This window comes from Sciurus vulgaris, assembly GCF_902686455.1.
Source record: "Sciurus vulgaris genome assembly, chromosome: 3".
NCBI classification, from domain to species: Eukaryota; Metazoa; Chordata; class Mammalia; order Rodentia; family Sciuridae; genus Sciurus; species Sciurus vulgaris.
Window position 1 is genome coordinate 33,089,227 of NC_136463.1, and position 27,462 is coordinate 33,116,688.

At 48.1% G+C, this 27,462-nt stretch overlaps 1 protein-coding gene across 2 annotated transcripts; it reads right to left on the minus strand.

The window, feature by feature from the left end:
• Positions 1 to 1,804: 1,804 nt before the first annotated feature.
• On the minus strand, positions 1,805 to 17,827 carry TRIM25 (tripartite motif containing 25). 2 transcript variants are annotated; one of them, XM_079131402.1, is made up of 9 exons: positions 16,527 to 17,827; positions 12,495 to 12,590; positions 10,269 to 10,502; positions 8,076 to 8,247; positions 5,623 to 5,688; positions 3,445 to 3,468; positions 2,930 to 2,998; positions 2,757 to 2,852; positions 1,805 to 2,382 (listed from the first exon to the last, which is right to left on the minus strand). In XM_079131402.1, the coding sequence occupies exons 1-9, from the start codon at positions 17,118 to 17,120 to the stop codon at positions 1,853 to 1,855; spliced, it is 1,881 nt and encodes a 626-aa protein (XP_078987528.1). In that variant the 5' UTR covers positions 17,121 to 17,827; the 3' UTR covers positions 1,805 to 1,852. The 2 variants fall into 2 exon arrangements, with proteins under 2 accessions (XP_078987528.1, XP_078987529.1); XM_079131403.1 differs by lacking the exon at positions 2,930 to 2,998 and having other exon boundaries at positions 16,527 to 17,826.
• Positions 17,828 to 27,462: the final 9,635 nt, after the last annotated feature.

Genomic DNA, 27,462 nt, shown 5'->3' on the forward strand with positions numbered 1-27,462 from the left:
TCCAGATGATGAGGTCTGGGGTCCCTATTTTCCCCAATGGTGATTTCTTTTCTTAAGAAGCCAGACTTAGGAAACTCCCCCCATACTTTTGGGGTAGGAATTTCCATCCTGACATCTGGATATAAGGAGTTTGGGGAAATTCTGCAATCTGTTCACTCCTGCCCTTAATGGACTGGGTTATTTTCACTGCATGAAACACTACAGGGAAAATAGCCACTTCTCTGATCCTCTTTAGCTCATTCCTTCCCTGATCCTTTAAAAAAAAAAAACAAAACAGTAAAAAGTCATCAGGCTGGGGATATAGCTCAGTAGAGCACAAGGCCCTGGGTTCAATCCCCAGCACCGCCCAAAAAATAAAAAGTCTTCCTGACGTCTAACCTGGTCAATTTAAGTATCTGGAACGGGCTCCTATGAGGAAGATGGCAGAAGGGACCAGGGCCAGCAACAGGACTTAGGAGAAGACAGAGGGCCAGAGCTGTGTCTGTAGCCTGTGGCCAGGGGTAAATGGGAGTGTTGCTGTCTCCCACTGGGCCTGCTAAAAGGCCCTTTTGGCCATGACCTCCTCAGGTGACTGAGCCTGCTCCCTACAGCAGCCACAAATGCGCCTGAACGATGCAGACTTCGGATGCCTCCCCTGGCTGGGTACGTGGCTGAGCAAGCCACAGTGGCATCTGCAGCCACCAGTCCAACGTCTACACTGTCGGGGAGAGAACACTACTGCCAAGGACAGTGAGCAAGGCAAGGCGCTGTAGTGACAGCAAACCCATCTGGCTTCTATTAACCCAGGCCAGGGTTCATCTTGCCATGTAGCCTAGCCCACGGGAGACAAGGCTCTGCAGCAGCAGCCAAAACCTTTGACTAGATGTCCCTTGTTCACGCTGGGAGGAGGGAGCCATTTCCATTCCAAGTGAATCTGGGTCACCTCGACCCTCCCTCAATCACAAATTCAACACAGGTTGTTCAGATGAACTTTTTTTTTTTTTTTTTTTGTGCTGGTGATCAAATCAGAGCCTTGCGCATGCTAGGCAAGTGGTGTCCTGCTGAGCCCCACCCACAACCCTCGAATGAACATTCTGAAATCATCCAGGGGGTAATGGAGTGAACATGATGAGGAGGGAGGCAGGGCTGCTTTCCAGTGGAGGGCAAGTCCACTCTTTCTCTGGGAAACGCTGGTCCAGGTGGAGAACTGCCACCAAAGGTTTTCCTCCAGCACAGAGAGCAGCCCCGGGACTGAGCCCAGCGTGCAGAAAGTTGAGGAGTGTAATGTTGAAATTCAGCCTGGGTGTGTGGCGCAGTGACAGAGCGTGGGCTTATCATGTGCAAGGGTCTGGGTTTAATCCCTAGCACCAAAAAGAGGAAAAAAAAAAAAAAAAAAAAATATATATATATATATATATATACGTATATGTATATATATAGAAATTCAGTGACTCTAGAAGATAGAAGGCTACCCACCCCAGAGAGCAAAAGGGCAGTCAGCCCCTGGCCAAAGAAGGAAACTGCTATGAGTACATATTTTCTGCAAGAGAAAGTGGGCACTCATGACTTTACTCCCCGCAACTCTGCCCAGGTTACCCAGCAGCCTGGAGATTTCCTGGAACCCTCCGGAGGAGGTCGCCCTCCCCAGATGGGCACCAGCAGGTAGAAAAGCATCCTATCCACAACTGGATCCTCCCCACCCGGCCTTTTTCCCTGGTTAACCCCCTCCTCTCCTCCCATCTCCCACCCTGCCACTAACTCCCTCCCTTCTCATCCTCCCAACCCCTGGGTACTCGGTGAAGTTCCCCCAAGAGTCCCACCCCAGCATTTTCACCAGCCCTGGGCGCCGCGGGCAGCCAGCCCACGTGCCTGTCTACTTTGGGGAGCAAATGGAGAGGGTGGCGCCCGCGGAGAACACCCAGAAGGCGGGGTACACAGCCTCGGTGAAGTTCACGACGTATTTATACATCAGGTGGAACTTATCAAGGACGGCAAAGAAAATGACGAAGCCGTGGTCGCAGTTGAGGAGCACGCCCACCCGCGTGGCCTTGGTGGGGGGCAGAGTCTTCTCGGTGTTGTCGTGCCAGGCGGAGATCTTGTTGTTGAACCACTCCACACACCAGGAGGCACTGTTGCGGCCCAGCCGGCTCTCGGGGCCCTGGCGGTTCATGCTGCCGTAGCAGATGCCCACCGCACAGAAGTTGTTCTTCTGCAGCTCCACCTCCCAGTAGTGGATCCCCTTCTTGTAGCAGTGCAGGCCCAGCACCTGAGAGCAGTAGGTGAACCTCTGCGGATGCGGCCGGTACATCTGAGGCACGTCCGCCACGGAAGCGGTGGTGTAGTTTGCTGTCAGAGCCACTTTGTAATGAGCGGTGTTGTAATCCAAGATGACTTTAACGAAATCTGAGAAAACATCACCCCGAGCTCTGAATGACAGGGGGTCCTCCAAGCTCTCACTTTTAGATCTTCCCAGATACTACTATTTTTGGGGGGGTCGGTGAGGTCTGGGGAGTAGCAGGGATTGAACTCAGGGGCAATGGACCACTGGGCCACATCCTCGGCCCTATTTCGTATTTTATTTAGAGACAGAGTCTCACTGAGTTGCTCAGCGCCTCGCTTTTGCTGAGGCTGGCTTTGAACCCATAATCCTCTGGTCTAGGCCTCCGGAGTTGCTGGGGTAACAGGCGGAGCACCACCACGCCTGGCTGATTCTACTTATTTATTTGTTGGCTCCACCCACCCACCCCCTGTTCCATTCACACCATCAAGCTACTCACAATCTAAGAGCTGGGTTCTGGTCTTGGCTAAGAAGTTTTCCAGCACCTTGGTCTTGACAGTCATGGCGTTTGGTGAGCTGGTATCTTTGGCTGCATCTGGGAGAAGAAACACAGCGGTTTTCAGGGCAAGTTCAGAGCAGACACCCAACTCGCCCTTGCTCACGATAACGCACCATCCGGGGGTGATTTCAATTCCACTGACTGTCTAGGGACTCTGGGGCCAGGTGAGGCAGTGGCAGCAACTAGGGGTGAGGGAGGAGAAACGTGAGTTGGTGACACAATCTGGAAAAATAGGATGACCTCTCCTCCTTCCAAGCTGAAAGTCAAGATCCACTTCCACAAAGACAGACTGGAGATATAGCTCAGTTGGTAGAGCGCTTGCCTCGCAAGCGTAAGGCCCTGGGTTCGATCCCCAGTCACCACCAAAAAAAAAAAAAAAAAAGACACTTGAACAGTCACAGGGCCACCAGGTGAGTCCAGATAAACCTACATTCTAATCCTACTCACTTACACAGGGCCTCAATTCCACCTTCCAGCCTGCCCACCCTTACAAAGAACAGTGTAAGACGTGACCCATCACAGAACCCAGACAAGATGAGCCAACCGTTGCTACCAGCTCTTAGTTCTAAGCTCAAACAAGTCTCGAGCAGGGGCTGGGGGGCACAAAAATCAGAAATGCACAACTTACCATTTTTCTTGGCTTTCTTTTCTTCTAAAAGAGAAAATTTTCAGAATTGATATCTTACAGCACAACGCCATAATACTTTCAAACACCATAATGATACTCATTTGTGTGACCCTGACTCATACACATAAAACTGGGATGTTCGAAATTGATAGGGGCTCAGCAGGCAAAATGAATCTACAGGGATAGCAACCAGCATGGGGGGATGATGACTAATAAGGAGCAAGAGAAGTTTTCTTTTTTCCTCGAATTTCAGGAAGAAGTTTGCTAGAGCAATGGAGGGTCTTTCTGCTGCCTTGGGTAATGGTAATGTAAGCGTCATTTGTCAAAGATTTGTTTAAGCGTATTTTTAAGATGTGGGCACAGCAAATGTTTTCTCTGATAAGTGGATGCTGTTCCATAATGGGGAGGGGGCAAGGGAAGAATGGAGGAACTCTGGATAGAGTAGAGGGGAGGGAGAGAAGGGGAGAGGACATGAGGGAGGGAAAGATGATGGAAAGAGACCGACCGACATTATTCCCCTATGTAGTTGCACCAATGGTGTGACTCTACATCATGTACAACCAGAGAACTGAAAAGTTGTGCTCCATTTGTGCACAATGAGTCGAAATGCATTCTGTAAAACTAATGAGAACCAAGAAAAAAAAAATCTGGGCACAGCGGTGCACCCTGTAATTCCAATGGCTCGGGAGGCTGAGGCAGGAGGATCTTGAGTTCAAAGCCAGCCTCAGCAACTTAGCAAGACTCTGCCTCAAAATAAAAAATGGCTGGGGATGTGGTTCAGTGGTAAAGTGCCCCTGGATTCAATCCCCAGTACCAAAAGTAAAAATAAAAATAAAATAAAGGGCTGGGGAGATAGCTCAGTCGGTAGAGTGCCTGCCTTGCAAGCACAAGGCCCTGGGTTCAATCCCCAGTGCCAAAAAAATAAAATAAAAAGGGCCAGGGGTGTAGTTTGGGGGTAGAGTGCCACTGGGTTCAATCCCCAGTACTGCAAAAACAAAACAAAAATTAAGAGTCAGTCCCCCGCAAAAAAAATCTTATCAAGTATCACAACAGTCTTTTAAAAATATTTGGAGTGTATGCCTATATGGGAAATGAGTTGGACTAAAATGCTGGTTCTCCATGTATGGTTCCCAAACCAGCAGTATCTGTGTCACCCAGTATCATGTAAGAAATGCAAAATCTTGGGCTCCACCAGAGAGTGCAAGGGTGGGACCCAGCCAACTGTGGCATGCGAGCCCTGAGTGACTCCAGAGCACACTGAAGTGGGTTAGAAGGACCCATCCCTCTGTCACCTTGCCTATCATGGAATGAAAAATACAGATAGGGATGTTATCCCTCCCCCTGCAGGATACTTTACAGACAGGCTGTGCTTTTCCTGATGGCTTCCATTTCCCCTCCAGATCTCCTGGGCCCCACATGGCTCCAGGCCCCCTGCCCCACACTTCACTTTCTCTCAGGAGTTCACTCTTAGCCCCATTTCCTCACCTCCACCCCTCCCCGACCAGCACCCAGGGACACAGCCTAAGGCACAGGCTCCTTCCTGACAGTCACCACCTCTCTTAGGTGTTTCTACACACAGTGACAGGTCTGCCCTCTCCCTCCTTATTCCCCCAACTCAGTCAGTTTATTCTGAGCCGCTCTCAACATAGAAGAACTTCAATTGAACTTCCAGGGCTCTGACAATTTTCTAGCATATCATTCTGTCATTTTTCTAAATTGGCTCAGTAGAGCAGGAGAAGGGCCAAGAATGAAAAGGATAAGACATGCAGAAACAGCAGAAGCACCTTACAGGTTAAAGAGAGAGGCATGGCTGCCTCTGCCCATGAGGACCACTGACCATCGGGACCCCAGTCCATCTCCTCCAGGGCTTTGCCCAAAGGCCAGGACTTAGGTGTAGCCACTAGCTTTGGTAACTTTCCATTCCAGACAGCCCAAATATCCAACGCTGGTGGACAAGCCCTCGTTCCTGCCCCAAGAGAGCACCTGCAGCAGAGCAGTCCTGCACTGCCCTGCCTCTGGGTCTGCAGCCAAATTTGTACCCAACAGAGGCCTCAGGCCCTATGGTGGTGTGGATTGAGCTACAGCCCACTGGAAGGAGCCATGATCCCTGTGAGTGTCAGCCAAAGCACCAGCCAGTCACAGCCTTGCAGATGCCAGGAACAAGGTAGGGCTACTTACGTGGAACCTTCTTCGCAGTGCGCGAGGGTTTGCTTGTAGAGTGGGTGCCATGGTCTCCAGAATCATCTGTGCCAGAGAAGGGCTGAATGTATGTGGCTCCTCCCCACAACCCCAACCTCAGAAGCCAACTTTGCCATGGAGAGAAAATAGGGCACTTATACAGCCAGCCAGCCAGTCCATCCTTCCCTCCCTACTTTCCTTCCTTTCTCTCTCTCTTTCTTGGTACTAGGGATGGAACCCAGGGACACTTAACCACTGAGCCACATCCCAGCCCTTTTTTAAAATATTTTATCTAGAGACAGGGTCTCGCTGAGTTGCTCAGTGCCTTGCTGAGTTGGTGAGACTGGCTTTGAACTCGTGATCCTCCTGCCTCAGCCTCTCAAGCTGCAGGAATTACAGGCGTGCACCACTGTGCCCTTGTTCATTTTGAGACAGGGCCTTGCTGAGGCTGATCTGGAACTTGCGATATTCCTGCCTCATCCCCCCCAGTTGCTGGGAAACAAGTGTGCACAACCAGCCGTTTCTACTGACTTCCCCATCTAATTATCTGCAAGAGACAGTAAAAAATAATAAAAGGGTAACAGAAGGAGCAGTTCGGTGTGTTCCCTCTTTTCTCTGCTTAAAACGTAGCTGAGGGTGAAGACTCTTCTCCAGCAGCACCCAGCATATGACCTGAGACTTCACTGAGCTTCACTGAACTTTGGGCTTCCTGATCCCTTGAATGAGCTCCCGGCTCCCGACCTGTAGTGAAGACTCTGGCAGCATTAGCTCCTAACCTGCTGGCTCTTCTCTCTCCCTCCCTCCTCCTGCAGACCAGGCATGAACAGCTTGGTCCCCATCAAAAACCCTCCACAAAGGAGCCTGGGCACCACCCGTTTCATAAACTCCTCTGTAAGGATGCTCAGCTGCTCAAGCCGGAGCTCACCCAAGCCCAGATTATATGGCAGAGATTTACTAGGTACGGGGCTCTGCCCTGGGCACTGCGAGGTTGTCTCTAAATAAAGAATTCCTGGTTTCAATCCCCAGTACCTACGCATACACACCGAAAAGAAAAGAGTAAGGAGTTAGTTGGTAAAGATGGGGGCGTTTCAGTCTTCTGGGCAGAGCATAAACAAAGGCCCTGTGGCAGGAAGCTTAGCAGATTTGAGACTGAATGCAGAGAGATGTGGGAGGGGTGGGGGCTATTGGGTTGGAGAAATGGATGGGATCTGATCTGATATGTAGGCCTGGGTCAAGGGTCTGGTCTGTAATCTAAGAGCAACAGAAAGCCCCTCAAGGGCCAGGTGTGGTGGCACACACCTATAATCCTGGCAGCTCGGGAGGCTGAAGAGGACAATCCTTGAGTTCAAAGTCAACCTCAGCAACTTAGTGAGGTGCTAAGCAACTCAGTGAGACCCTAAAGAAAATACAAAAAAGGGTTGGGGATGTGGCTCAGTGGTTGAGGGCACCTGGGTTCAATCCCAGGTATCAAAAAACAGAAAACAAAACAAAACAATAAAAGGTCCCTGAAGGGGTGAGGAAGAAAAGGACGGGAGGTGAGATCTACCTCTTGACAAGCTCTTTCTGGCTACAGTAGTAGATGCAGAGAGTTTTTACTATTATTTCAATTTTACTTATTTTTGTTATTTTTGGTAACCCTAGGGATTGAATCCAGAGAAGCTCTACCACTGACCTTACCCCGCCCCTTCCCCCTTTTATTTTTTTTTAATTTTTTTGTAGTTGTAGATGGACAGCATGCCTTTATTTTGTTTGTTCATTTTTATGTGGTGCTGAGGATCGAACCCAGCGCCTCACACATGCCAGGCAAGTGCTCTGCCACTGAGCTACGGCCCCAGCCCTTTTCATTTTTTATTTTGAGACAGGGTCCCATGAAGTTACCAGTGCTGGCCTTCAATCTGCAATCCTCCTGCCTCAGTCTCCAGAGTTGCTGAGATTACAGGCCTGCACCGTCACACCTGGCCAGAGGGACAGTTTGGAAAGCTGCCACAGCCATGGGGCACAAGTGATGGTAACAGAGAGAAGGCAGATGTTGCCTGCACTGGGGTCACAGAACAGGGTCAGGAGGAATTAAAGAAGTGAAATTTAGGGATGGATTGAACAGGAGGGAAGGAAAGGGGTGTCGAGAAGGAATTCCAGGATCTCTGACCCCCAAACTAGTCATTTCCCCACCAAAGGCATGGACAAACCAGCATCCATTCAAAACCGACTGGAGTTGGCCTCAAGATCAGACAAAAGGACCCCATTCAAAAAGTTCCAGCATAACATAGATTTCCCCCAAAATGTTTTAGAAAGAATAGCTGTGATGTCAGGATGAAACGGAGACTCCGCTAATGGCAGGCAGCCATTTCGGGACCTCTGAAATTCACGCCCAAGCTCTAGACCACACCCTGCTCCCGCTCCAGGCCGCAGAGACCCACCGCTCCAGGGCTCTGCCTGGTTGCTGCAGGTGTTACCTGAGCTGGTGGGCTCCTCAGGCTTCTTCTCCTGGGACTGAGTCAGCGACTGCCTTAGCTGGTTTTTGAGCTCCAAGGTGCCTTCGTAGACACCCTTGATCAGCTCATGGTCCAGCTCCACCTTGGGGATGTAGACCGGCTTCGTTGCGACCATCTGCAGTTTTGATGCTTTCTGGAATGAGCCAAGGGTTGAAGGACAGGTAGCTCCAGGGAAGCCAGTGCCTGAGCTCAGGCCTCAGCAATCCCTTGAGCAGCTTCCTAGGATTGCAGGTGCTAAGTCCAACCAGCCTGCTCACATTTCAGGTTCAAGGTCACCAGACTTTAAAGCACCCCTTTAAGGTCCAGAGCTAGAAGAGATCTCAGAAGTCGCTCCTATTACAGATGGGGAAACCAAGGTCTAGACATGACACATGGCCTGCCAGTCACACCCCCAGTGTGTGACTGGGTGACACAGACTCAGTTGGGACAGAGGTCTCCTGAGGCATGCCCACTCTGCCATTTATGGCTGCAAGAGCACAGGAGACACAGGACCTCCCTTCCCTAGGGAAGCAGTCCTAATCCCAGACCTGATGATGGACAGGGATAATTTACTGCACATGGTACGGAGCCAGGGTACATCATATGGGAAGGGAGGGTCTCACTGAAGGTCCCAAACTTCAGACTAACTTGGGTCCAATATTATCAAGAAGACCAGATGTGGACTTAAGAGTCTTTCTCAGATAGCCCAGGCAGCTGCTCTAACACACAGGAACAAGCATGTAGAAGGACACATAACGCCATCTGTCCTAGGGTGGGTGGGCACTGTGAGCAGAGGGGAGATGGTTCTATCACTCCTGTACTGAACGAGAAATCGGGGCGTTTCCACTCACTCCCCAGTGTATCTGGCAGTGTTTGGGGGGGGGGGGTTCTGTTTTACATTTGGGGACTGATTAGTGTCTCACTATGGTTTGAGCACAGGACAAGGCAGGCAGAAAGTGGGATAGGAGATGACTGGCAAGAGATAAGGCTGCTGGCAAAGACCAAATCTGGGCACCAGAGACTTTGTGGGCCATGCTAAGGAGAATGTGACCAGAAAGTGCAGGGAGAAATGCTTTAGAAAGACACTGTCAGGGGCCATGTACACCCTACATAATCCCTGTCCTTCAGCACAGGCAGGACAGTAGAGGTGATAGGATATCACTCCACAATTGGCTTACATTATAAGGGAAAGGGAAGGGAATACTGCAGGTGTTATTAAGACCTCCAAATCAGTCAGGCACAAGGTGACTTGGGAGGTTAAGGCAGGAGGATAACAAGTTCAAGGCCAGCCTTAGCAACTTAGCAAGGCCTTAAGCAATTCAGCAAGACCCTGTCTCCAAAAAATAAACAAATAAATAAATGTGAAAAAAGCATCTACCCAGTGGTAGAGCACCCCTGGGTTCCATCCCCAGTACTGAGAGCAAAAAAAACCCACAAGACCCCAAATCACCTGAGTTCATAAAAAGTGTGATCATCCTGGGTGGGCCAGACTTAAGAAGATAAAAGCCCTTAAAAGAGGAAACGGGCCTTCCCTAGATGGAGAAATTCTCCTGCTGACCTGACAAAGTAAACTGCCAAGGTTAAGAGAAGGCCTCAGCTGACAGCCAGCAAGAAAGTAGGGACCTAGTGGGTACCGTGGCTCACGCCGTAATCCCAGCAGCTGGGGAGGCTGAGTCAGGAGGATCACTAGTACAAAGCCAGTCTCAGCAATTTAGCAAGGACTGTCTAAAGAAAATACAAAAAGAGGTTGGGGATGTGGCTCAGTGTTTAAGTGTCCCTGGATTCAATTCCTGGTACAAAAAGAAAAAGAAAAGAAAAAGAAACAAGGTAGGAACCTAAATCCTACAATCCCCAGGAAGTAAATTCTGCCAGCAACAAGTGAGCCTGGAAGACAACTCTGAGCTCCAAATCAATATAGTCCAGCCAACACCCAGACTGCAGCCTTGAAAGACCCTAAGCAGACCACTCAAAAGCCATACCCAGATCATGGGCCAGGGAAACCCAAAGAACCAATATATGTCCTTCCAAACTCCTCAGTTTGGGATAAGTTGTTGCTTAGCAAGAAAATTAGCACAGCGTGTCTCGGGGATGCTTCCAATGCTCCAAGTGCACCTGTCATCAGTATCTGGATGTGAGGCAGAAAGAGTTCTGGGCAGCGCCCTCATCGCCACCCACCTCGAGAAACTCAAACTCGTCCTCCTTCAGCAGGCTGTTCTCCATCTCCTCCTTCAGGGTCTGGATCTCACTTTTCTTCTTGAGGAGAATCTGGTAAATGGAGTCATATTTGCTGACGACCCTCTTCTCTTCTTCCTTTATCTTGCGTGTGGCGTTGGCCTCAGAGGTATCGATGAGAACCTTCATTTCCAGGTATTCCTGTCTCAGCTGCTCCAACTTCCTGTTGGCAGCCTCCTAAGGGCCCAAGGCAAGAGGATTGGCCAAAAAGGCTAAGGCTGCAATCCCAAGAGTCAGCAAGATGGGGGCGCTACACACCCATGCCTGCACTTCGTTGGAGCACACACTGGCATGACAGCCTTGGACAGCCACTGGGCAACACCTAGTCAATAATGGAGGTGCTCACAACCCCCTCCCCAGCTTGGATCCTAGGTATGTACTCTAGAAAAAATCTTGGACACCTGCTTCAGAGACACACACTAGAATGTTTCATTCATAAGCCGGGCGTAGCGGTGCACGCCTGCTAATCCCAGCAGCTCGGGAAGCTGAGGCAGGAGGATCACAAGTTCAAAGCCAGCCTCAGCAATTTAGCAAGGCGCTAAGCAACTCAGTGAGACCCTATTTCTAAATAAAATACAAAATAGGGCTGAGGATGTCGCTCAGCGGCTGAGTGCTCCTGAGGTCACCCAGTACCCTCCTAAATAAATAAATAAATAAATTCAGGGCCTGGGAGTGTAGTTCAGCGGCAAAGTGCTTGCCTAACACATATGAGGTCCTGGGTTTGATTCTCAGTGCTACAAAAAATAAAAATTAAATAATTTCGCATGTTATTCATATTAATTCAAAATTATGTGGAAGGTTTCCCTTGTATTATTAGTGCTGCTTTAGCAGCTGCAGCTGTATTTAACATCTTGGGTAACCTCAATAGCACAGCATCAACATGACAAACACAAGAGAGGGACTGTCGACTGGGAAGACGGAATTCTACTATTTCTGTATCTGACCCTTTACTCTGTCCCTTACAAAGTGACTACTACCAGTGCCCTCTGCTGTTCGCTCTCACCTTTACCTTTCCTAAGAGAATACCCTTGGAGTCTCAGTTGGGCCCACAGCTGCCCAGACTACATTTCCCAGACTCTCGGGCAGCTAGGTTTTGCAATGTGACTAAGCTGCTTCCCATGAGGTATGGCCAGAAGTTACATGTGCAACATTGTGTCTCTTGCTTAAAAGGAAACTACTTATAATCTTCCTGTTTCCCTTTTCCAGGCTAGAACAAAGAAGTAATGGGGACCCAGTGTAGGGATCCAGCTTGATGTGACTTCTGTTATCTTGGACGTAAATGCCAGTTTGGCACACATCCCAAACCCTATGGGTCAAAGTCATTAAGGTAGTCAGCCGGGCATGCTGTGCTGGCCACTAATGCCTAGATTGTTTCTTAACTGATGTGGGGCATGGTAATAGTTTCTAAGAAAGGCCAGGTGCATTCCAGTTGGCTACAGGCCACTTCTGCCTAGTTTAGTGTTAACCCATTCCTCTGGCCTTGCTGCCTGCCACCCAAGACACACTTCTATCCCCAAGTCCCTAACAAATTGCACTGGATCTTTTGTGAAGCTGTGATTCCCTTGATCAGAAGGGAAAATGAAGGCTCAGAGATCCGCCACAGTGACCAAAGCCACGTAGGCTAGTACACAATAGAGGTGGTATCTTAACCAGGCCTCACCCAACTAACAGCTGCCGAAATAAAGTGGGGGGCTCAGGTACAGAGTGTGAAAATCTAATCTTTGTTTTTACTTGTTTAAAAAATGTTTTTGTTAGGGCTGGGGAGACAGCTCAGCTGGTAGAGTGTTTGCCTCGCAAGCACAAGGCCCTGAGTTTGATCCCCAGTACTGCAAAAAAAAAAAAAAAAAATGTTTTTGTTGTACTGGGGATTGAACCCAGGGGACTAAGGCATGCTCGGCAAATCCTCTACCAGTGAGCTACGTCCCTAACGCTAACCCTAATGCAATCACTCCTGCGGGGTTGGTTGGGCGGATAGGTAGTTTCAATATGGGCTTATGAGGGATTTCTCTTGGGCACATAGCTTTTCATGTTTTGAAGGTTGCTGCTTCATGCTGACACTTGTGAGTGCAACCAGCCGTGTCCAGGTCAGAGCCAAGACTACACTTCCTGGAGGCCAAAGAAGGTGTCAGGGCTGGGTTGCGGGTAGTGGGAAGGAGAGCTGCCACTCACCCGCAAGCTCTGCTGCCGGGTTCTTACATCCTCCAGTGCCCTTGTGGCCCCACTGATGTGACCGTACATGATGGTTAGTTTATGCCTCAGTTTGTTCTGCAGAGGAAACAAATGAGGAGGGTGAGAGAGGTCCTCTCCAGCCCCTTCCAGCCCCCACACCAGGACCCATCCCCTAACCAACCCCTGAATCTCTCCCACTGCGTTTCTGCCACCCACCATAAGCCATTCCTGTCTGGAGCTCTTTGAAGCATCTATTTATTGCCTCCCTTGGTCCTTTTAGGGGGAGAGTACAGTCAATAAAGAAGTTAGGATTTGGATCCAGATAAAACAGGTTCAAGTCCTCACTCCCAGCTGTGCAAGTCTCCCACCTCAGTTTACTTGGCCATGAAACAGATACAACGGTTGCAGCCTTACAGGGCTCCTGGGGGGTCCCGCACCTGCCAAGAGCTCAGTCAAGACATTCTAAGGACCAGCAAGCACCATGAAGAACTTCCTCACCACTACCCAATACACAGCTGATGAAATCAAGGCAGGAGGCGGTGAGGCAGCCAGGCTCACACGGAGCCAGCAAGCTGGTGCGGCTGCTTCAGCAATGGCGGATGAAGTCATTCAGACCACCTTCCCATTCAAACAACCAGAAGAGCAGACAGATATTGCAGAAGAGAAATCTGCTAAAAGATGTTGGAAAGCAGAGGAAGATTACTGGACCAAGATCCTGGAGAAGGGAACCCAGAGACGTAAGCTTGACCTCTGGGGTTGTCCTCCCTAGACACATCTGTCAATTCTAGAAGGGAGCTAGGGCAACCTTCATCAGCCTCAGAGAAGCAGGGGAACAAAGCGAGTCCAGACTTCACCTGGCCACCCTAGGCTGGGACCACCAAGACCTGGAATATGGATGAGCCAGCTCACAGGGTCTACAGCCCAGCTGCCCATCGCTCAGGCCCTGAGGTTGAGTTAAGCTAGTTCAGAATTGCTTGGCTCGAGACAACTCCAGAAACAACCAGAAGCAAGTCAATTACACATGAAAAAGACAATGCCATCCTTATTTATTTCTGTTAAGTCTCCTACCTCAACATCAATATCCAAGTCTCCCACATTCCTGCTCAGACAAAATGTTTGGGCACAGAAATGGGAAAGAAAAATCACCACTGCCACCACCCTAATAAGGGCAGCTAGCAGTTATGGTGTGCTTACTGAATGCAAGGCTGTCTTCTAGTGCTTGATACATATCAACTCATTTAAAGTTAAGAACGATGCTCTGGAGGTTGGGTAGAAATCACCCGACCTTCACAGACAAGGACACTGAGACACAGAGCAATCGGGCAAGACAACATTACTAGTAATTGGCACAGCTAGGTATAGACACATTACCACACTGAGCAAGCTGGAAACTTCCAGAAAAAGAAAAATCATTTCCCTCCTCCAACAAGCTAAGCTGGCTCAACATATTTTGCCCTTCCTTCCACTTCTCCCACTCCATTAGAGATATTCTGGGCTGAACCCGACCTTGAATCTACAGTTGAACAACCCAGTGACAGTCACATGTAAGGACTGGAAGCAGAGACCAAGGTCACACGAACATAACCCAGAGAGCCCAAGCCACTGAGATGTTCAGTCGTGACCTTTGTTACACTGCTCTTCCACCTGCCCATGACCAGTAACTGAGATAGGTTAGGGTCAAAGGCCAAATCCAGGCAGATCTGGGCTCACCGAGCTAGAGAAGACCTCAGAACACCCAGGGGCTAGAAATTGTTTCACTTCCAAAAGTGGCTCTTAGCACTGCACCCTAAGCCCCGGTCATCCACCATTAACCAAACACATATGACAGTCCCCTCATCATGGTCAGGGGCCCACATGACTTCAGACCAAAGGGAAGTCACCCAGGAACATCAGTAGCCAAAACAATAGGTGAAGAACTTTAGGAAGGTCTAAGGATTGTGGCCTCCATCAAGAACTTGGGTTCCTCTGCATGGGAGACAGCAGAGTCCCGAGTCCACCCCACACCAAGTCAGCCACCCAAGGCTCAGAACAATGCCCAGCTGGGGACTGGCACTGAAACAGTGGTGAGCAGCAGCAGGGCAGTAAGAGACACTTGGGCCGCGAGCAACATATGCCTGTGATCCCAGTAGCTCCGGAGGCTGAGACAGGAGGGTTGTGAATTCAAAGCCAGCCTCAGCTTAGCAAGGTCCTAAGCAACTTGGTGAGACCTTGTCTCAAAATAAAATAAAATAAAAAAAAAAAGGAGACCATCTGGAGGTGGGAAATGGTAGGGAATCCTGCTTTAGGGATTAAAAAGCCAAGCATATATGTATGGCCCATAAAGCTGAGTGCAGACGCCAACTCAAGGCCATGAAGGCTGAAAGGGAACAGCAGCTATGGCCAGGCTGAGAAGCCCTCCTGCCCCTACTTGCTTTCTGCCTCCATGGATAAGGACTCCTAAAAGTGCCTCTCTTCAGAACCAGGCTGCTCCAGCAGGCCCATGAACCTTGGAAAGACTACCTGGGGCAACCTGCCATGTAGGGGTTTCCCTGTCCCAGTCCTGAGTAATAGAAATGGTAAGAATATGTAGGGAGTTTCTGCAGGATATCCCTTTTTAAGGATTGCCTCCCTCCCGATAACTTTCTGAGCCAAGCACTTGCAGTTCTCTTTTTTATCATCTCCCAGCTGGGGAGTCTGAAGCTCCCCTTGAGGTGGGGAGGGAATGCTATCAATTCCATTTGGCAGATGAGGAAAGCAAAGTTCAGATCTGCAGTGACTTGCCCCAAATTGCTCAGCTCTGGAGCAAAACAGGGCTCCAGGCTCCAAAGGCTGGGCAGGTCCTTTCCTAGAACAGGTGGAGACAAGGGATCTATAACTTGAATGGGTGGTACCAGAAAGGAGGTCAGTTCAAAAGACATGCCTTCAGGTCCAGCTGCCGAGACCCAGGGAAAAAGCCCTAAGGAGCTCCATTCAGACTCCGGAGCGACAGGCAAGGTCAGGACTGGGCCGTGGCCAGAGGGAGCAAGGACTGCACCCTAGTCCTGGCCCAGCACACGTCCTCAGCTTCACCCAAGCTTATATCCTTTGACAATTCAGGACAGGCCTTGTTCTCCCTGACGATGCTGTGAGATTCAAATGAAATCAGGCCACAATTTGGGGCTTAGTAAAATATAACAAGGTTGTTTACACCTTTTCAGCTTCTGCTTTGAGTTCACAGGGGAAACCTATGATTTCTCAAACCAGTAAAAACATCACAGTCCCCAAGTTCCCCTTCCCTTTACCAAGGAGGTGGGAGGTCCAGGGGGCAAATCCCATGCTCAAAGTCACAGACCAGGATGGAAGACACCATGGTGCAAGCTACTCTCCAAGTGGCTCAAATCTGAGACTTCCTGGGACACTGTCCACCCTCCCTGACCACCAGAACTCTCCAGCCCAATAAGACTTTTGCTTACATGACTTCAAGCCTCCCAGAATATTCCATACTCTAAGACTCTAGAGACTGGAATTCCAAGTCAAGTCCACCGGGGAAAAAACTGCAGACTCTAAGTCAACCTAATCTGGGTCCCAGACGGCTTGGCAACTTGCTGCACCGCCTTTGCTAAGTTAACTTCTCTGGACTTCGGTTTCCCCATCTGTGAAATGAACCTAATAATACACACCTCCTAGGCTGCCAGCATTGATGGTGGGAACCCCTAGCGTTCCTGTTTGACATTCAAAACCCTTACTAAAAACCATCGGGTAAGCACAGGCCATCTCACCTGTGCCTTCAGTTGTTCCGTCTGTAAAACCATTCTGTGGGGAATAGTAGGGGGGTGGCCGAAATGGCTACATGATTTCCCAGCTCCCTCAGCTCCATCATTGGGGATACCCACCTGCCCCCACTCCCGCGCCCCCCAGCCCAGTTGCCTAGGTGGCCTGCCACCCAGGTGGCTGAGAACCAACGAGCCCACCTCCTCAGAAGATCCATGGCATGGCAGAGATGCCCGCCATGGCCCCTCTGCACAACTCAGCAGGCCCAGGTTGACCTCTGCACCCTTCCCGACCGTACCCTACCTCCAGATCGATGCTGGCTTGGCTCACGGACACCGGAGAGCAGGCCTTGTGGTCCACCAGGCACATGTGGCAGATACACTCGCCATGTGTGGGGCAAAACAAGTCCCGCAGGCGGTTGTGCTGAGAACACTTGCGGCGCATCAGGTTTCGAACCGGCAGCTGCAACAGGTGGTCCTGGAAGGCAGGGCTCTCGAGGTGCGGCCGCAAGTGCTCCTGACAGAAGGAGGCCATGCACACCAGGCAAGTCTTCACGGCCTCTGCCTTCAGGCAGTGGTCACAGGCTACCTGCGGAGCGGGACTGGGGGCCGCGGAACGGGAGGGCGGCGTCCAGTCGGTGGCGGGCGCCTGCTCCAGCTCGGCCTGGAGGTACTGGTCCACCACGGCGCACAGCACCGTGTTCTTCCGCAGCTCCGGGAGCGCCGGGGAGTCGGCGCGGCACTGTGGGCACCGGTACGGCTTGCCCTGGACGGCCCACGTCTCGTCCAGGCACGACCGGCAGAAGTTGTGGCCACACGGGGTGGTGACCGGCTCCTTGAAGAGTTCCAAGCAGATGGAGCACGACAGCTCCTCCGACAGCAGGAAGAGCTCCGCCATGGCGCTCCTGGGGACACCCGACGCGACACGCAGGCACAGCGGGAGACCTACACTCGACCGTCCCCAGGCTGCCGAGGAAACGAAACTGAGCAGAGAAAGGCGGTGCCCCAGGCTTTCAGGAAGTCACGTGGGGCGCAAGGGCCGGGCCAGCAGGGGTCCCCTCGGAGAGCGGGAGGTGGCCGCTGTGGAAGTCGCCGTCCAGCCCACTCCGAGGCGGTCGGCGAGGCTGGACGTCCTGTTGACTCCGGCGGGGTGAGGGCGGGGCTCTGGGTTGGCGCTTAGTCCTTGGGGCTTGGGGGCATCCTGACGACCGCCAGGTGCTTTCTTGTGGCCCCTCTGGATGAACCCACGTGAGGGGCGGAGAATCCCAGACCCGTGGAGTCAGGGCGGAGAGATCCAGGCAGAGTGGCGCTCAGCCTCGCGCTGGGAGCAAGTCCCCCTTGTGAGAACTGTGGGCCACCTGAGGTGTCCCCACCCGCGCCCCGACCCTCGAGAGCAAGCCTGGTCTTTTCCAGGCAGGCCTTAACGAATAGTAATTGTAGGGGCTGCGAAACGACCCCTTTTCTTTCTTTCCTTTTGTTTTTATTTGTTTAGTTTCATCCTTCCCCTTTCCTCATCCCAGCCTCTGTGCCCTCACACACTGAGACTTGTGCTTCATTCCGCTGAAAGAAATTCCCATTTTTGTTCTCTTGGGATTTGGAGACACCCGCCTCTAATAAATGTTTTGTCTTACCGCATGCACACACACTGGAATTTAAATATATTTTCTCACGATTGTTAAGACTTATTTCCTTTAATTTTTTAGCTGTCCCCTCCCCTGCCTTGCCTGGGTGTAGGAATTGGGGACAAACAGGAAGAAGAAACAAGTGTTCAAGAGGAGTTGGAGCCAAGACAAAGTGTTTTGGGAAGAGTTCGCTGGTGTTTTAAGTGGACCAAAGGGTAAATAGAAAAAGAAAAAAGAAAAAAGAAAAACGTAAATAATAGATACGGAGAATGAAAAATTCCCAAGATAACGAGGCCTGAGGAAAGGGAGTGAAAAAGAAGGCCCTGGACTGACAGCCTTCATCTCCCAAGATGCCCCCTGTAGTCAGGGAGGTGTTTTATCACCCCTGGAGTAACCTCTCTAGGAGGCGGCATCTTCAAAGCAAATCCTCTCCAGACACTGCCCACGGACCCCGCAACCCAAAAAAGTTCAGATTCCCAGGTACCCAAGGAAACTGATATGCTCACTAGACCACCCCTCAAAATAACCTGTATAAACCCAGTCCCTTTCTTTATTAGCTGGCTCACTTTCCACCAGGAAAGTGGATCCACAGGCACCATTTCATCCCTGCATCCCCTGTTCCAGTGTAAAACCTTGTTCCTGAGTAAACAGCTGAGATGACCCGTGAGGTTTGTGTCCAGCCCGGTCTTTCTGTGCTAACAGTAAATGTCTTAGACTACCTTGTAGGCGCTACTATTTATGGGGCACCTACTGTGTCTCTTCTCTCCTAAAATCCTTAAAAACCAACAAGACAGTGTCATTAGGTCCATTCTACAGAGGAGGGTTACATACTTTCGCAAAGCAGGGCTGGGATCCTAGGTCAGGACTGCTGAGCTCAACACTCTTAACTGCTGGTTCCACTGAGTCTTGTCACGTAGGCTCCTACAGCACCCTTACCCCACTTACTCTTTTCTTTTTTTTTTAATATCTTTAGTTGTAGATGGACACCATACCTTAATTTTATTTATTCATATGTGGTGCTGTAGATGGAACCCAGTGCCTCACACGTGGTTGGCAAGCACTTCACCACTGAGCCACAACCCCAGCCCCCTCTTACTCTTGATCATACTTCCTTGTTGATCTTGTCTGCATGGAGAAGAGGAAGATAGGAGTATGAGGGACTAGGAAATTAAGATAAAAGCACAATAACTCATTTAAGTCTCATAATAAATCTAAGGCTGATGAAGCTGGGATTTTGAGATGAAATTTGACTCCTCTCTACACATTCTGAAGATCAAAATCCACAATCACAAAAGGGAAGAGTAAACAGCAGGATTTATTTAGGTGAGAAGAGATAGAACTCCCACTATGCAAGAGGGGACCAGATAGCAGAAGAACCCATTTTGGTGTGCCAGCTTAGGAGCTTATATATGGTTCGGGCAGAGCATGGATGTAATGAGGCAAGGAAATAATAGGAATTGCCATAGCTGTGTGTTATGCAGTAATAATAAGCTGTATTTGGTATTTGTCTGAACTTGTAAAACTACAATAAAGGCCCCTGGTAACAAACTTGCTCTGAGGCAGGATGACACTCCTGAACAACGCCAATATGAACCTTTATCTATGATTTGAGTGGGGGCTCCTAGTCTAGTCGTGTTCTGGTCTTTATCAATGAAGACCAGAGCATGACTGGGCTGAAAATCACTACTTAAACCCCTGGACTTTTGGAGCAAACTATCAGCAACACTATGACCAGAGGACTCCAAGTCGCTCTGTCTTTTGACTACCCTGGCTGCTGTCCATTCCATCACTGATTGCTGATTGACCGATCGACCATTGTCACCGAGGCCAGACGACTGACCACCTCTCCTGCGGAGATGACTGCCACCCAGCCTCCGGCTTATGGGACACCCAAGGACAGCCAGAGGCATCCGAGGAGATGAGAGGCTACGGCTGAGAAGAATCCCCTCGGTCTTCTTGGCTAAGAGACATTGCATTGAGTAAGTCCATGGAGATTGGACTCCAGGTGAACAAAGGAGTGAATCTTCAATATATTTGTGACTTGCTATTATTAGGAATGTTAAGCTGAGTGTGCATTGCATGAGTAAAATCCACTCGTTGGAACCAAACTTGATTCCTCTCTTACTCACTGCTTGCGACAATGGAGCAAAATTTATGTAAAATAGATGTTGAAAAAGGTTCCTGGCTACTTTAAGCTCAGGAGCACGGTTAGCGGCCAAATAAAACCGGACAAAAAGTGGCCGAGGCAAGCTTTATTGAAATTTGGCTCTCGAGCGAAATTCCCACCCCTCACCCCCCCACCCCCCCCACCCCCCACCCCCCCCCACCCCCCCCGCCCCCAGGTCAGGTAGGGACCCAGAGAAAATCGCAGGCGGCCTGGCTGCCCAGGGTTTTTAAGGGCCAGAATGGGAGGGGGTCCTGCTGAGTGACAGGTGAATGTTAAGGGTCAGTGGAGTTTTTCTGTCCCCTTGATTTGTCACCGTTTGGCACACTGCCCTTTGCCTCAGTTGCTCCGCTCTGCCTCCTTCAGTCGCCCAAATTCTGACCCAACAGCTACCACCTGGGTTCACTTCCATCCTCCTGTGGTAACCCATCCTCCTTCCAGTAACTTCCACCTGGGTTCAACCCCACCTTCTGTTTTCCACCTCTGGGACGAAGGAGTTGGCTGGAAGTGTTCCCACGGGTGAGCCTCAAGGTCTTGTTCATTTGAAATAGACCTTGATGTTGCTCCTATATCTAATAGTTCGTCTCCAGCTGTCCTTGCCTGTGGCCCATTATCCTGACTGCCTGGTCATTTTATGATCTATTATTTTATCCTCATTCAGTGATACCAATGAGAAAACTGAGACTTACAGGAACTAAATAACTTGCCTAAAACAATGGCTATTGGCACCAGCCTCTGCTTTCAAAACTCAAACATTTCCTACTATAACTCGCTACCTCCCCAGGGAGGAGTGCAGCAGTTTCCAGGAAATAAACACTATAAAATCTACCTCTAACCTAGTTATGTGGGAGAGAGAGCTTGGTGACTCATGCCAGAATGTGGACTTCTCTTTCCTGGCTGAAAGGTTGAGAAAGGCTTATTAGAAAATGAAACTGACTAGGAGGATCAGACTTTATTAAATTCCACGGGGTAGATATTTACTGTGACCTACCGTGCAACAGGTGTGCTACAGGCTGACTGAGTGCCTAAAGAATGAATGCTCGTCAGAGGCCTACCCCGTTTTGTTGTTTCTGTTTTTGGTACCAGGAATTGAACCCAGGGGTGCTTAACCACTGAGCTACATCCCCAGACCATTTTATTTTATTTTATTTTATTTATTTTGAAAACCAGGATCAGGTCCTCATTCCCAAGAGTTGACGATAAAACACCGGAGAAATACAGAGGCAAGAGCAAAAAAGTAAATTTTATTTAAGAAACAGAACAGAGAGAGGGAGAGAGGCAGGGTGGGTGTCCAGAGTTGGGCCCGAGGGAGTGGGGGTATCTTGCCCCTTTATAGATTTTAGGTTTCCTTTCCTCGCATGCCCTCTCCTTCTTTAATCTTGCCTAAGTGACCAAAGGGCAGGAAAGGAGCAGCCCAGGGGGTACCTCTCCCTATTTTCCACACCTGCCAAAGAAGGCAGGAAAGGAGCCACCAGGGGTTATTCATTAACAACTCCTTGCTGGGAGGAACAGTTCCCTGGAGGCTGAGTAACCTTGGCAACTGGTTGCAAGGAGTGGGGAGTGTTCTGGAGGTATTTTATTTCCTTTTGAATTAGCCCCCATCTTCCAGACCCAGTCATTTGTTATCTACGCTGACTTTCTGTCCTTTGCCCTGTCTCAATAGGGTCTTGCTAAGTTGCTTAGAATCCCACTAAATTGCCGAAACTGGCATTGAACTTGAGATGCTCCTGCGTTTGCCTCCTGAGAACCACTGCACCCAGCAGGCCTAGTTGTGTACCCTACCTTTTAATGCAGGGAGGAGAAGACAGAGGACAAAGTGGCAAGGAGGGGTGTAGTGGGAGGTCAGTTCCTGCCAGGGGTATGGGTTCCTCATAGGCAAGACGGGGAGCCCAATAATACCTTTTTTGTGGGGTTGTTGTAGAATAGGCGGGAACGGGACGCCATGAACGTTGACCCTGAGCTTATGGAGGCCCGGGGACTGTCCCTGACCTGGAGGGTGTGTTTGTTTATCATGAGTAACTTTAGTAGCACAACATCCTGAAGTCAAATATGACACTGTTGATCACAAGGAAACTTTATGATCCCACCCAGCAGATGGAGCGCAGCCTTCCTGGATCCCCACTCCATTTTGTATTTGGAAATTGGGGAAATGAGGTGAAGGAAACAACCTCATTTGCCTGCAAATATCATTTGCCTATTGTTTCCACCAAATGCCATCATCATAAGATTTAAGGTCAGATTGTGGGTGTGGTTGTAGCACTCACCCTTAACCTTCCATGAAGGGCATTTGCTCTTGTTCCCAGTAAAAGATGGCCAGAGGGACTGGAGGGGTGTAGCTCCGTGATAAGGGTGTGTGCTCTAAGAACACAGAAGACCCTGGGTTCCATCACCGGCACCAAAAAGAAAGAGGACCAGAGATGTCTAATGGTCATAGGACCCAGGTGTCTGGCCTGCTGACTTTTTTTCTATATGTATGAAAAAAGACTATGGTGCCTTTAAGAACCAGAAACCACTCCAGACACGGGAACTCACATAGGGAGTTTATTAAGCACACAGAGTGTCTCCCTGCGGGCAAGAGAGAAAAAGAGAGGAAAAGAGAAAGGGCGCACAGCGCAGGAGAGTGAAATGGAGGAGACAGCATGAAAGCCAGGAGGAGAGAGAGAAGCATGCAAGTGAGGAGAGGAGAAGAGAGAAAACCGCAGGGAAGCTATCCTTAAGCAGTTGAATTCCGCAGGGCTAAAGGGGACCAATAACGGAGAAGGACACTTGCAAGCTGACTGATGAACCAATAGCTAGCCAGGATGTTCACAGATTGACAAGTAGTTGGGAGGCGGGGAAATGACCGCAGCAGAAAGGGCCAGCAAGCAGCTTTATATTATAGTGCCCATCCTCCCACCCCACTTATTTATCTATTTGTTTATTTTTCAGTACTGGGGATTGAACCCACTAAGCTACCACTGAGGTACATCCCCAGCCCTTTTTATTTTTTGGTTTTGAGGCAGAATCTTGCCAGGTTTTCAGGCTGACCTTGAACCTGAGCTATTCCTGCCTCAACCTCCTGAGTTGTTGGCATTATTGGCATGTATCACCCCAACCAGCTGCCCCATGAAATTTAAAATCAAATTTATTCTTAGTCATATGTGCAAAGAGTTCTAACAAAGTTTTTTTTTTTTTTTTTCTGTAACTACCATGATCAATTTTTCATTCAGGTCCTCTAATTAATCTAAACATTTACTTTTATTTTATTTTATATTTTTAAATTTTTTTATTAAAATATTTTTTATTTGTGCAGACACATTTTGATTCATTGTACACAAATGGGGTACAACTTTTCATTTCTCTTGTTGTACACAATGTGTATTCATGCTATTCATGTAATCATACATATATATATAGGGTAATACTGTCCGTTTCATTCTACTGTTATTCTCCTCACACTCTCCCACCCCCTTTTCCTCTACACCATCCAAAGTTCCTTCATTCTTCTCTTCCCCCCTGCCACCCCCCATCGCTATATATTGTCATCCACTTATCAGAGAAAACATTCAGCCTTTGGTTTTTTGGGCTTGGCCTATTTCACTTAGCATGATATTTTCCAACTTCATCCATTTACCAACAAATGCCATAATTTTATTCTTCTTTATGGATGAGTAATATTCCATTGTGTACATATACCACGGTTTCTTTATCCATTTGTCAACTGAAGGGCATCTAGGTTGGTTCCACAATCTAGCTATTGTGAATTGAGCTGCTATGAACATTGATATGACTGTGTTGTGCCCAGCAGCTCGAGACCCCACAAGGACCACCAGAGACCACGATCAATGCAAGCACAAAGAGTCTTTTATTAGCAAGTTCAAGCCTGGTCCTCTGCACACTCGGTAACCGGTAACACTAAGAGGCCCCGAGCCCTTGTTTAGCTGGGTTTTTATAATGAAAGGCAAGCAGTTTTACAGTGTTCTTTTTAATTGGTTAACATATAAAATTGTATACAAAGCATGTTATTTTAAGTTCTGGGTCACCCTGACCTCTGAGAGGAGGGTTGTCATTATCTTTAAGTTTGCTTTTGTGCCAGCAAAGTTTGCTTTTGGGTCAGCCACCTGGCCTTTACAGATAAGATAAGAGACGAAAATTCTTTGTGACTTTTATGAGGGTTGAGGGCAGTTTGGGAAGAGCCTCGTATTTACACAGGTATGGGCTCTTTCTATCTTTACAACTGCATCACTGTAGTATGCTGATTTTAAGTCCTTTGGGTATAAACCGAGGAGTGTAATAGCTGGGTCAAATGGTGGGTCCATTCCAAGCTTTCTGAGGAATCTCCATACTGCTTTCCAGAATGGCTGTACCAATTTGCAACTCCACCAGCAATGTATGAGTGTGCCTTTTTCCCCACATCCACGCCAACACTATTGCTTGTGTTCTTGATAATAGCCATTCTAATTGGAGTTTGATGAAATCTTAGGGTGGTTTTAATTTGCATTTCTCTAATTACTAGGGATGATGAGCACTTTTTCATATATTTGTTGATCACCTATATATCTTCTTCTCTGAAGTGTCTGCCCATTTCCTTAGCCCATTTATTGTTTGGGTTCTTAGTATTTTGGGTGTAAAGTTTTTTAAGTTCTTTATAAACTTTGGAGATTAGTGCTCTGTCTGAAGTGTGTGTGGAAAAGATTTTCTCCCACTCTGTAGGCTCTCTTTTCACATTGTTGATTGTTTCCTGTGCTGAGAAAAAACTTTTTAGTTTGAATCTACCCTGTAAGCTCGGGGGCACAGTTAGCAGCCAAATAAAATTGGACAGAAAGTGGCCGAAGCAAGCTTTATTGGAATTTGGCTCTCAGGAGAAATTCCCAGACCCCCGGAGTACAGCTCAGGTAGGGACCAGGAGAAAATCGCATGTAGTCCTGGCTGCCCAGGTTTTTATATGTTGGAATGGGAGGGGGTGCTGCTGAGTGACAGGTAGATGTTAAGGGTCAGTGGAATTTTCTAGCCCACTTGATCAGTCACCATTTGGCGACTGGCCTTCACATCAACTGCTCTGCCCCCTACAGTCACCTAAATTCCGACCTAACATATCCCATTTATTGATACTTGCTTTTATTTCTTGCACTATGGGGGTCTTGTTAAGGAAGACTTGTCCTAAGCCAACATGATGGAGATTTGGGTCTACTTTTTTTCTATTTGGTGAAGGGTCTCAGGTCTAATTCCTATATCCTTGATCCGTTTTGAGTTGAGTTTTGTACAGGGTGAGATAGAGGGGTTTAATATCATTTTACTGCATATGGATTTCCAGTTTTCCCAGCACCATTTGTTGAAGAGGCTATCTTTTCGCCATTGTAAGTTTTTGGCCCCTTTGTCTAGTATGAGGTTACTGTACTTATGTAGGTATGTCTCTGTGTCTTCTATCCTGTACCATTGGTCTACCTGTCTATTTTGGTGCCAATACCATGCTGTTTTTGTTACTATTGCTTTATAGTAGAGTTTAAGGTCTGGTATAGTGATACCTCCTGCATCACCCTTCCTGCCCAGGATTGCTTTGACTATTCTGAGTCTTTTGTTCTTCCAGATGAATCATGATTGCTTTTTCTGTTTCTATGAGAAATGTCATAGGGATTTTAATTGGAATTGTGTTAAATCTGTATAGTGCCTTTGGAAGTATGGCCATTTTGATAACATTAATTCCACCTATCTGAGAACATGGGAGATTTTTCCATCTTCTAAGGTCTTCTTCAATTTCTTTCTTCAATGTTTTGTAGTTTTCATTGTAGAGAGCGTTTACCTCTTTGGTTATATTGATTCCCAAGTATTTTATTTTTTTTGATGCTGTTGCAAATGGAGTTGTTTTCCTCATTCCCCTTTCAGATGTTTCATCACTTATGTATAAAAATGCTTTAGATTTATGTGTGTTGATTTTATAACCTGCTATTTTGCTGAATTCATTGATGATGTCTAGAAGTTTTCTAGAGGAGTTTTTTGGATCCTCTAAATATAGAATCATGTCATCAGCAAATAGTGACAGCTTGAGTTCCTCTTTTCCTATTCACATCCCTTTAATTTCTTTAGTATGTCTAATTGCTTTGGCTAGTATTTCAAGGATGATGTTGAATGGGAGTGGTGAAAGAGGGCATCCCTGTCTTGTTTCCATTTTTAAAGGGAATGCTTTCAGTTTTTCTCCACTAAGAATGATGTTGGCCATGGGCTTAGCATAAATAGCCTTTACAATGTTCAGGCATATTCCTACTATCCCTATTTTTTCTACTGTTTTGAGCATGAAGGGGTGTTGTATTTTGTTGAACACTTTTTCCGCGTCAATTGAAATAACTATATGATTCTTATCCTTAAATCTATTGACATGATAGATTATGTTTATTGATTTATGGATGTTAAACCATCCTTGCATTCCAGGGATGAACCCCGCTTGATCATGGTGCACAATTTTCTTAATGTTTTTGGATATGGTTTGCCAGTCTTTTGTTAAGGATCTTTGTATGTATATTCATCAAGGATATTGGTCTAAAATTTTCTTTCCTTGATGTGTCTTTGCCTGGTTTGGGTATGAGGGTGATATTAGCTTCATAGAATGAATTTGAAAGGGTTTCCTCCTTTTCTATTTCCTGGAATACTTTGAGAAGTATTGGAATGAGTTCTTCTTTGAAAGTCTTGTAGAACTCGGCTGAGAATCCATCTGGTCCTGGGCTTTTCTTGGATGGTAGGCTTTTGATGGCTTCTTCTATTTCATTGCTTGCTATTGATCTGTTTAAATTGTGTATGTCCTCCTGGTTCAGTTTGGGAGGAGCATATATCTCTAGAAATTTGTCGATAAACATTTACTTTTAAAAAGTGTTCATAGGGGCTGGGGAGATAGCTCCGTTGGTAGAGTGCTTGCCTCACAAGCACAAGGCCCTGGGTGCCATCCCCAGTACTGCAAAAATAAAAATAAAAATGCTCATAGGGTCTTCTTTATTTGGTTAATGTGGTAAGTTACACAAATTGAATGTTAAACCAACCATGCATTCCTGGAATAAATCCAGGTCATGATGTATTGTCATTTGATACATTGCTGGATCATTTTGTACACTGCTGGCTCACAGTTTTGAAGGTTCTAGTCTATAATGGATTGGCCCCATTGCTTTGGGCCTGTGGTGAGTCTGCATATCATGGTAGGCATGCATAACAGAGCAAAACTGCTCACCTCATCATCCAGGAAACAAAGACAAAAAGAAGGGATGAGAACTCCACAATCTGCTTCAGGGGCACGCCTTCAAAGACCCAAAGACCTCTCCGTAGGTTCCACCTCTCAAAAGTTCCTCTGCTTCCAAATAGCAATAGCTTGGGGATTCAGCCCTTAATACAGGGGCACTGAAAGTCATTGAATATTCAAACTACAGATGTACCATGCTTACATTTGTGTTCAGGAAGAATGGTGTTCTGTAATTTCCTTTTCTTATATCTGT